We start from the raw sequence: 11,617 nt of genomic DNA, 5'->3' as shown, positions 1-11,617 counted from the left end.
GTTCTTATACTGTGGCGATGAATTTAACACATCGCGGGTGAATAATGCGTTAGTTGGGGCAGCCGCCGGTGCACGGCGCTCCGATTCAATCAGCTGGCAGTTACCACGCGTATCGCTAGTTGGCAGCACGAGGAAGGTGCGTTTCACTGGTATTACATAAATACAAGGAACAATGTTTAAAAAGTGTGCAGTAGTCGTTTGAATAGTTTAGGTGAAGTGTCACAGTTAGTTCCCTGTTATTTAATCAACGAGATCGTCGAGAGATTACGGCAAATAGATGGATACGGGCTACGAAAGAACTCTTACAGGTAACCTTCAATCATATTCAATTACTGTTTATAACACGATCCGTGAACGCGAAAGATGAAGATCATTTCATCAACACATCGTAACGTACTACTTTCAATATGGTGTACAGTTTCCTGTGTCCTTCGAACAACAGAAAGGGCCGTGTGTTCCGTTTCGCAATTCGTTCTACCGGTCAGATTAATATCGAAGCACGGGGCAAGCTCGTAAAAAAGTAATTAATAGAGCATAATCATGTTTTATGTATTTTTATGAGCAATTTGTAACCGAATCCCCGGGGCAATCTCTATCACGTTATATACGTACTGCCGCTATGTTTTGCATCTCCGTTTAGCTTCTTCGTCATCGTTGGTGTACGAGAACGATCGGCTCGTCCCTTTGAACTACATACATATAGCGCCCATGCATTTGCATGTTTTCCGGATTTAATTAGCCTCCGATGCGATTATTAATTGCCCGCGGTTGGGGGAATGGTCGTGCGCGTCGATACGCCTCCGACCTCCCCCGCTCACCCCTGTTCCGCCACGTATTTAGAATTTTCGTTCGTAAATAACAAACCGTGGCGACGCCAACGCCGCGGGTCGGATTTTAACGAGGGAATTAATAATCCGGTAGAAAGAGGGCGACGGCCTAAAGGACGGTTGGGTGGCAGGGAAGGGAACGATTTCGAGCGAGCGTTTTACTATACAGAGAAAAGTATGTACGCCTGCCTATACGAATGCAAACGAATAATCGCGTGGCTGAGGGGTTTCACGGCGACGGATTGACCGCGCACGGAGGAGGAGGTGGTCGCTGATAAGTCGAGTCAGTTGCAAATGGAGCTTTTCTGTGCATTACCAGACCGATCGTTAGCGGAGATCAAAGATACCGAGGAATTGCGAGGAACGTGATACCCGTTCGGTAATTTGTTAGGGCGTAATGTACACGACACGTGTGTCTGTGTACGGTTCACTTATGCCGCTTTATTTCCGACTATTAATGCAATTTTATTAATTGGTCGGATTTATTATACATAGCAATCTACGTACTATATTTTAATACGCGGGTAACTTGAATTTGTGTAATTTATAACGAGCAACCGGAGAATCCAACAATCCAGCGTTTCTTAGCCGGAGCTGACGCGTTTTACTCGTACGTCGCGCACGGCGAGCGTCGGTGTCGCGCGGTTTTGTTTTTTGGGCTGTAACTCAAGCCGGCGCGCGGGCAGGGTCAGTCTACCGGGACCGTCGAGATAGTTTATCATCATTTAGTCCTCCCGACCTGCCGCAACATTTTAAATCTCTCTCGTATCTCGGCCGCGTGTCGCGCGCTGCCCGAGGAAATACACGCGTTCCATGCTTCGCGCGTCATCTCGCAAGCCCCTCGCGCTCAAGGAGAGGTTTCACGTAGGTATCTCTCGACTATCGTGAATTAGTTTCTGCACTCGAAAGCTCTTGCACGTTCTCCGGGCGCGCGATTACATCGCGATAAGAAATTTCCAACGTCGTCCGTTCGATGCGATTTAAAAAGTAAAACAAAAGCGAATAAGAAAATTAGATCTACTCTTTGTTCCTGTTTTATACCGGGCGTTGCAAATTGAACCATCGATCAACAACGAAGAATCGAGCCTTTTCCGTTCTTTAAAGTACCGGGGCTACTCTTGCGTCCGTCGCAAACTCCCCGGCTCTGCTTCCATGTAACATTAATTTCGGGTAGGAAAGCGTCTCGACGATCGCTGTATAAACGAGGTATAGACGCGATCCGGCACGGGAGCGGCGAAGCGGGGGAGGAAATTGAGGGGTCTCTGGGAAAGGGGACGTCAAGCGCCGTCGATTCGCCCTGAATTTACGCTAAGTGCACCGCTGTTGCAGCGACGGGACCGGTAATTCGGAGAACGTGGTCCCGGGGTCTCGGGGGCGGGTCGTAGGTCGGCAGGCAGAGTGCCAGAAAGAGAGGAGAGAGAATTCGTGGCCGGGGAACCGGGGGGTAGGGCGGTTTGCTACGGGTCTCCGTCCTCCTCCAGCCTCTTCCATCGGCTCCTATCCGCCGCGCCGCGTTTCCACCTTCTGGTTGCACATGCACATGCACACGGATTCGGCATTGTCGCGCTAATTAAACCAGCGCGTGTCACGAGTCACGGGACTCCGACATCACTCCGTGATTCCTGACCACCTCCGACCGAACCAACCAGCTACTCTCTCTTCTCCACCTTCTGCGCTCTGTTCCGTTACGGTTCCCTTCGTTTCCCTCTCGCCCTCTCTTCGTTCTCTTTGTCTCGCCACACACCGTTCTCGTCTCCCTCTCTGCCCACGCTCCTCCGCTTCGCCGCGACTGGCTTTTGGCTGCCATCGATCAAACGGCCTCCGCTGCGGGCTGCGTTTATAACTCGGTGAACAATCGGACGTGAACACGAATAGAGGGAAGGCCAGCGTGGATCCGTCGAGAATTTCCCTCGGCCTGTTTTCTTCCGTCTACGCGACGATAATTCAACCTTTCGTTTGTTGCTTCAATGGAACTCGGCTCTAGCGGTTTCCACCGGTCCTCGTCGCCTCGCGAATAGACAACGGATCCGCTAGCGTCCACGGGATTGGCGGTAAAAATAACCGAAATCTGTAGGATTGTGTTTCGCTGCGGAAGGGACATCGCGGGCGTAACCGTCGAAATTATTCTAACACACTCCAGACTTCTATTTGCGTAATTCCTACGAACTCAAAGATGGATTCGGTCTCGTCAGAACGAATAGCCTATTATTACCGCCCTTATTATATTTTCTATTTTCAGGTCTTCTATTCAGATTCCGGGAGTTTCGGTTTATTACAGTCTGCTGACGTGCTTCCCCCCACGACGAAACGTTTCGATTTATCTTCGTCGCGGCGAACCGATCCGAAAACCGTGCCCGTCACGTAACGAGCAACGATAATCAATTCGAATCGAACCGATCGGCCGATTACACCAGCAGGCTGCAAGCTGCTTTTTATTTACGTTCAATACCCTTGGCTCTTATCGTTCTCGTTTAAAAATTCACCGGACGGTGGCCGGCACGGGTATACGCGCCACTACGTACCGGTTAACAAACCGGCGAAAGGTGCTGTTAAGTGGCAACTTAAATTCAATTCGTCGCAGAAGGAAAGAGTGTTAATTTGGATTTGCGTTTTATGGGAGTAACTCGCGGAAGCACGGGGCGTCCGCGCGCGACGCCGCTCGCGCCCGGTGCTCTCACCTGTCCCCGGTTGAGTTACGTTAACACCTCTGTCCGATGTTATCGCGACATCGGTGACCGACCAGGTTCCTTCGGGTCCCCCGTTTCCATTACACGTTTAATGGTAATCGCGCGTTCGCGCGACACACCGTGGCTGCGTTTCTCAGCCGCGCCTACGTAACCGGCCTACGTGTTGTCCCCGTGCACCGAAACCGGCGCGTTTCCCTTCTCGGCTTATCTTTATGTATTCCTCTTAATAACGCGCGTTCGATTCGGTACGCGCGTCGCTTTATTGCGAATCGTATCGACCTCGTCCAATCGCCTCGTGCCCCAATTATGCTAACTTCTACCGGTTGTCGTTTTTGACGGTGGAACGGTTCGAACCGCTCTGAAAAATAGATCGTAAACCTACTAGCGTGTGTAGTATGAAAAACGATGTATTAAAATTGACATTTGGTCAGTGAGAAACCGTTAGACGGGAATTATTGAGGAAGTTCCAGCGGCTAATTGAATTATCACGCTGGCGTGAATCGCGGCGATCGGTAAGAGGAAAAGAAGTGACGGGGAAGGTAATCGGTCGCTGGTCGAGGGTGTGTTTGTCATGGTCAGCGGAGAACACTGGAGAGGGAGAGCGAGAGCTGCGGCGAGATAGCGAAAATCGCGCGGCGTGCTGCTTAAAATTAATTACTATGCCGGTCGGTCAGTGAAGTCGTCCCGGCTCATCCGACAGCCGTCCCGTAGCCGGCGCAACCCGCCGCACCGGCCATTACAAACTGCGTCCTGTTTATCAATTTGAATTCGAAAGACGAGCCGGGAGACGACGACGAGTCCGCGGCCCCGCAACAAATTACGTTTATCGGGCGTCATTAATCACCGGGCGTCTCGAACATCTGCGAACGGGGTTCCTCCTCCCCCTCTGTTTCTATCTCTATCGCTGCCGTCACCTCCTCCTTACTTCTCTTTTGCCGACGAAGGAAAGACATCGCGAAACGGAAAATTGTGAGCGACGCCGCAACGCGCCGCGGTTCGCGCCAGGTGTCGTGGAAAATTCTGATAGCTTTATCGCGGTAATCTTCCGTTCCATCTGCAGAGTATACTGCAGGTTATATCTCGGTAGCTATATCTTTCACATTCCTGTTTTAACTGATTTATTTGAAATTTTGTTTACGATCTGCATTAACTCTGGCCATTTCATAATCGTACTCGATAATAATCGACGAGGATAGTTTATTGGAGACGACACGAGGATTCGAGGCTCGCGTAATTGAGACGTTTCGATGTGCAGGATTGTTTGAAAATAATTTCAAGCGAGCAACATGATCCGTTTATCTGGTGATCTATGTATTTGGACGAAAGCTTGAAAGGGTACGAAGGGAGAACGATCCAGGATGTATACCCATCCCGAATAAATTATCCGGATGGATGGTGGTAGGGGTTTGCGTTAAGGATAGATCCGGTAATGAAAGAGAGAAAGAGCGAGGCGAACCAGAGGAATAAAGAGAAACGGGCGAGGTGAGATACAAGCGGCAGGCGGAGAGCAGGTGCAAAGTTGGCCTGTCAGGAAGTCGCTTACAGCTCGAGGACAAAAGCTTCCCGAGGGACTCGTGCGCGCCTGGAAGCCGGGAAGCTCGGTCTCGGATAGAAAGGATGCCAGGAGGAGGAGAAGGAAGGTTGAAGGTTGCGCGAACAGGGGTGGGACGAGCCTAACTGTGAAATAACAGGGTGGCCTCCTCAACCCTCGTTTCGAGGATGCGAGAGTCTCATACGTCACTTTCTTACGGCGAGAGGGCGGCTTCTCGGCATCGGGGCAGGTTATATTGATTTATTTATACCAAGGACACAACCCCAATACGATCGGGTTATTGGAAACGTATCTATATCGCCCTGGAACCTCGTCTCTTTCTCTGTAGCTGATGATCTCTTTTTCGAAATTCTTTCTTCGAGTATTTAGTCATGTTCATAAAGAGGAAACGTGTATTTCTTGAGACAATTGGCATGAATGAACCAGTCATCAATTTCGTGTGTTTATCATCACGGTCAGTTCCCTCTGACGAACGAGTGTGTATCTTTTCATATGAAAAAAGAAACAAAAGCAGCAGATTTAATTTTACTTTCGCGCGATGATGATTGAGGATTAACCAACGGGTCAAGTAATCCTCGGCGATGCTAAATACCAAACGAATTACTGAACCGATGACGGACCACCGAACGGAGCGACGGCACATAAACTGACTCATAAAAAGAAAGCAAAATCGTAATTGAGAATATCCGTGCGATTGGCCAGCGGGAAGGTTCAACGAACCGTCCGTTGAAACTGGAAGCGCGATGCTCGTTAACACATGAATCAGTGGGAAGGAGGCAGGCAGCGGATGACCCGATACCGATGAGAGATCCGTGGACGCTCTGCTCGGATTACATTCCAATTTACAATCGTCGAGCGTGTCATAGTAGCCAGTAAAAATAAACCCTGGTCTCCGTTCGACTTTTCGCTCTCGACATACGACGAAGACGGGTCACGCTGAAGTCGGACCGTCTCACCTCTCCTCCCTCAATTCGATTCTCATCCCCCGTTTTTATTTGACACATTCTTTGCTGCTCCGGTTTCATATGCTGCACACACGCCGAAACCGCGTGGCTCGACTGTCGCTAACACGCGAACCCCGAAGTTAACCCGCAATTTAGACGCAGAGCGATCGTTCAAAAGAGACGTCTCACTTGATGCCACTTAACCGAAAATCTCTCCCATCCCCCCCGAGAACGGGAGTCGGACGACTCGTGCTGCGCTTCGTTTCCAGATGCGACGATTGCTCCTCTCTCCTCTGAACACGGAATCGGTCGTGATTAAAGTTTCAGGACCGGAATAATTCATGACGCGGTTCCAGACGCATCAATGAATTTGGATCGTCGCTCCTGCAAGTTACGAACTTTCCTCTGGTTCGATTGTTTTGACCACTCCCCGTGAATTACTCGTATTAAAAGGAGGGAAAAAATTGTTGACTCGTTTAAGGGAACGCGCGGAATTCGGCCAGAATCTTGGAAGACGTTCATAATCGTGTTTGGAAATTCCCACGATAAATCACAGCCACAGGGTTGACGGGGTGACGCGTATGATTACACCCTGTCTCTTAGCGGCTATAAATTTCTTCACGGGCCGTTCCACCTCCGCCGGCCCGGAGGATTCTAAGATTCTACAGGTATTCTCGGGGTCCCGTTTCATCGAGGACTTCGGGGATAACTGTGACGCACGGTCTGCCAGTGTTTAATGGCTCGGTAACGCTGCCGACCGACTATCCGAATAATCCTAATGTATCGTTTATTCGCCCGTTCCTGCTCCGAGCGTAGAAAGCCGTGATCCCATCGTCGGGAACCAGTCATTCTCGCTTTCTCCAAAGACTCTCTCTCGCTCGAAGTCGCGTCTATATCCACGCCAGGTATACTATTATTCCAAAATATTATTCAATCGGGTCTGTGTGTCGCGCGGCAGAGATTCACTCGTCTCTCGGTGCACGGTGTACCTCTCTAATCTCCTCGTCATTAACGCGAATCCAGCTGTCCCTCGCGCCGGGGATAACCATTACTTTCGAATCACTGGTTCGGCCCTGTCATTTGGCTGGGCCACAAATTAACGCGACTAACCATAACCGTAACGTTGGGTTAAACGCGCCTTCTCCTCGGACCCTGGAATTAGAATTCCGGCCGCGTTTTTTAATCCATTAAGCCCTCCGGAAAGAGACAGACCTCCAGCTCACGAATGTTGCGTCGGCGCAACCATCTCGCAAACGTGCTTTTTCACCAACATGTCAAAACCAACAGTCAAAATAGCAGTGCACGCTTGACTTAGCCCCTTCGACGGGGGTAGAAGTTTAGCACGATTTTCATGACTAAATATTATCTCCGACTAAACTGCCACGTAATCGATTTGTCGCGTTGTATCCGCTTAGGAAATGAATTAATTAATTATTATAGTGTGATTCTTTATTTATTTTAGTGTAATGCGTAGCTGCAACGTATAGACCTCGAGTAATATCGGTGCGCTTGGTCTCTGAAGCAATTTTCTGCTTTTCAAGAATATAATTTTCGCCGAGGGGGATGGCCGCTATATTTCCGTAGATAAGACTGCAGCTTCGCCGGATCCGGCGCGACGGCAGAAGAGAGAGAGACCCTACTCTCCCGTGTGAAATTACTTCGCTCCGCGGCTTACTCTTATCCCCCGGTGCCACCCTTTCTTATACCGTGTATCCTCATTCAGCCGGGATCTCCCTGGAAATAAAGTACATACCTTTCCTATTTTCGCATCCGGAAAATTGCAATACCTCGTTCCTCTGTCCGCCTTATAAATCAGTCTCTCTCGCTCTCCCGGGTCGCCCGCGCGTTAATCGCGTCCGCGTTTCGATTATTTTCCTCCTCTCTTTTTCTTCAACACCCCAACGTCCCCAATTATATTTCTCTCGTAACCGCGGTGGCTCGCACTATTCCGCCCGCCGCTGTTAAAAAGGGAAATCGACCGGCGACGACAATTTAATTGCAAAATACGGAATCGTAGTATCGCCGTCGAATCTGTCGTATGCGACGCGTCTCGAGCTCGTTTCAACCGGCTCTCGGCGCAACAAGCTCTCCTCGCGCGTTTATCTAATTATTGTAATTGCGCGATTATTCTTCGCCGGGAGCGGCGCGGGACGAGGATCGCATGCCAGGTAAAAAACTAACGGAAGAGGTAACGGGATGTATATGGAGCAGCACGCGATAGAATCTACTCGATCGAATTCGTGATGCGAGCGATCACGAATTCTTTGTCCCCTTTGTACATAAACGATGCATTCTTTCCACAACGTCGAGCAATAACCTGCTGATTTTCTTACACGGTATTTGTTCTTTGCAATTCAATTGCTATTCTTTCAGAGAAAATTTATATGTTGCGATTTAGTTGCAGTTGGTTCGATTCGTTTCTATCCCCTCTGTCGAATCGGATATTTATTTTATTCTTGTAATGTGGTAATCGGTTTACAATATTAACGGAACTTATTTGTTTCTTTGCTTCAGGTAAATGGTGTCCGCGTAGAGAATGGAGTTCGCCGCCGGACGCGCAGCGAGCGGCGAACGATGCTCGACGACTTTATTCTTCTGTCTTCCTCGGTAGTCCTGGTAAGTCGAACATTTCATCGTCCTTTAATTTATTATTTCTAAATGAATTTATTACATATTTCTCAACATTTTTTTAGTAAAATGTTACTACAATGTATATTTGTTACGAACTGTTAATAATTTCGATTTGTACACGAAATCGTTTTCTATATCGACGTTTATCAGTTTTAAAAAATGGGAAGGAATTAATTGAATCAATGAAAGGCAGATGCAATGAATGTGTGCTCTGGTGGAAGCATGGTAATCGCGTAGATAGAGAACAGGCGCGATGTAGGTAGGGTAACCTAGTGGGAGGAGCGCAATCGTTCGCGGCATAAACAAGTTTTAATCGCGCCTCGGGCATTCGCCGCGTTGAATAAATATTGATATCGGGTGACGCGACGGCCAATCAGAGTCGGGGCTTATAAAGCAAGCCGCTTACACCTCCGCCTGTCTATCGGTCCGCGACGCGTACACATAACTACCTCTGGTTTCATCGCGAAGCGTGTCGCAACATCGTTCTGCCTCTGTCGTCTATATTCTCAGGCTCGGTACATAAAAAAGTAGAGAAAATATGTGTTTAAGTATCTCTATAGCGTTTGAAAATATTCTCGCTTGGGCACCGGGTGTCCCCGATGGCGCTTCAGAATGTCGAGCATCGATGGGTATCGGTGGCTGTCCAATTCTCGCGGAAACGATCGGCCGGCTGTCTATCTTCGATTTCTCCTTTAATTAAATTACGCGGCCGCCAAGGAGGGACCCGATAAGAGAACGTAAATCACTTTCAGTCGATAACTAATCGAACGACTCGAAGAGCACGGGAGAGACGTCCAGGAGGCTCGTTGTCAGAAGGCAAGGTCTATGGCGCATGCGTACGCTCTCCTCTTCTTTTCTCCGGCTGTCCTATCCGCCGTTTCTCTCCTCGGGTCCTCTCTTCGCCCGGTTCGTTCAAAGGGACGGAGGGAATATGAGCGAATGCCGGAGGTAGAGGAGAAGCTTGAGCGAGTTGCCGCGATGCGACGGGGAGAAGATCGGAGCGAGCAGGAGAGGAACCGTTCCAACGGGGGAGGAAGAGGGACGTACGGTCTCTCCGTGAGGACGAAGGAGACGGGCAGAGGGCAGCCGTCAGGGCGAAAGAGAGAGGTCCACGAGGCGTTTCCATGGCAACGAGGCGAGGCGGGAATGCGACGGTAACCATGGCAGCCGCGAGTTCCTCTCTCGGACCGACCTGTCTGTCCCTCTTTCTGGTCCCTCGTCCTGTTCGTTCGTCTCTCTCCGCTTCGACCTCTCTCTTCCTTTCGCCCACGACGCGCGAGAGCCACCGGCGCGATGCGATCCGCGGGAGGAAGAGGAAAGCTGGACTTTCGAGAAAGCTTTCGGTCTCTTTTCTTTTTGCTCTTTTCCACGAGACCGCCGCGAGAATCTTTTCTTCTCAGACGACCGCAGCAGGTAAATGGCACCGGGCTTTATCGCGGCGAGCAAACCGAGATATCGACGCGATAGGTCCACACAGGGATTGAACGACGTTTAATTGTAATTACGGTGCAGAGTGCGGAAGCTTTGAGAAGTTTGATGGACAGGTAACAGGGAGCTGCGAGTAAACTAGAGGGTAAATAATATGTGTAGCGTAGCTCATTGTAAACGGAATAATGAGTGGTAAAAGGCATTTCGATTCACCTAATTTATATCGATGAATAAACTTCTTTATTCGATTGACCGTAATACGTGTATAAGGGTTAAGGGTTATTGCTGTTTTGCTCTTTCTCTGTTTGTGTCTTAAACGTTTTTAAGCGTTTTGGATTTATTATTCGTTTTTGCTCGATATCGTTGAGGATTATTATTATTCCGAACGTTTCGTACGTCCATCGGCTCTCGTGCCGTGTTCATTCGTTAAAACGTCAGACTGTTCCGCTGCGGTGCGTTAATGTTGTTGTTTAAAAAGCGCCGGGGGAGCCGCATTAATTAATCGGAAATACGGAAACGCTGGGGATAAATTTTATCTCGGCCCACGCAGCTCGACTGTTAATAATGAATCGTTAATGCTAATTTTTGATTTATGCGTTCATAATCTTTCCCCCGGACGCGTCTCTCTGCGGGTAGGTCGCTCGGGCCAGGCAGCGTTTTTGAATACGACCGATATCGGTTGACTGAATTAAACGACCGGTCGGAAGCGCGGGATAAATTTTGTTCCAGGATGCACCGGTTATTAATAATGACTATTTCCTAGCAGCTCGTTAATAGGACCGCGTGCGGCAACGATTGCAATTCACGCGGCCCCACCCTTTGTGCAAAATTTTCGAATCGCTGTTGCCACCGGCGCAATTTCCCGGGCATGCCTTTCGCCCATTCAAACAAGCGAATTTCTCGAAATAATATCCAGCCGGCTGTCAAACGAATTTCAAGCTAATAGAAAAGTCCCTGTAATTGAATCGGAAATAGAAAGTTACTTTTAACGTGATATCAAATATTATATTGGATATCATGCGAATTAATGTTATGTACGAATTGCGACGCTCCAGGCAGCCTCACTTTTTCCATAAAATCAAATGAAACAGTGTAACCTTAGAAGAATGGTTGACTTCGCTCGGCTTATTTGGTTACGCCATTTCAATATGAACTTTCAACCCGATAAGTTCGAAAGTAAATTGAAAGTTTCATTGCCCGGTTCGAATCTCTGCTCGTCAAGCGAAGGAGAACGTGTTTGGAAGAGCGCGTGATGGCTCAAGTGCATGTAGTTTAAAAGCAATCGGCATTCTCCGACGCGGAAACGTGGCTCGCCGATCAACTAAAGAGAGGAGATCTCCGCGATCGTGCACCTCCGCGAAACTGATTATGTATGAATGTCTTGAGGAATGTCAGGATTCCATGTGTCGTTGGTTAAGGATGTATTGGATATACAGTCAATCCCACAAGTTTATGTACCTTAGAAAAACGCATTTCCTATAATTAGAAAGAAATCAGACGTCGGAAGAATAATGCTAATAATAAATAGCTACGTGCTAAAATGTATAG

General features: G+C 48.8%; 1 protein-coding gene across 5 annotated transcripts in view; it reads left to right on the top strand.

Moving 5' to 3' along the window:
- hth (Meis homeobox homothorax) overlaps nt 1–11,617 on the top strand; it is a 427,894-nt gene that overhangs the window by 239,111 nt on the left and 177,166 nt on the right. For all 5 annotated transcript variants that reach the window (XM_026813411.1, XM_026813410.1, XM_018024365.2 and 2 more), the window contains one exon: nt 8,525–8,626. In XM_026813411.1, the coding sequence (XP_026669212.1) occupies nt 8,525–8,626 (102 nt within the window). The remainder of the gene's footprint in view (nt 1–8,524; nt 8,627–11,617) is intronic.

This window comes from Ceratina calcarata, unplaced genomic scaffold (genome assembly GCF_001652005.2).
Source record: "Ceratina calcarata isolate Rehan_Ccalc_2016 unplaced genomic scaffold, ASM165200v1 scaffold329.2, whole genome shotgun sequence".
Classification (NCBI taxonomy): Eukaryota; Metazoa; Arthropoda; class Insecta; order Hymenoptera; family Apidae; genus Ceratina; species Ceratina calcarata.
The sequence above is the reverse complement of the archived record's forward strand: the minus strand, read 5'-3'. Positions and strand labels throughout refer to the sequence as shown.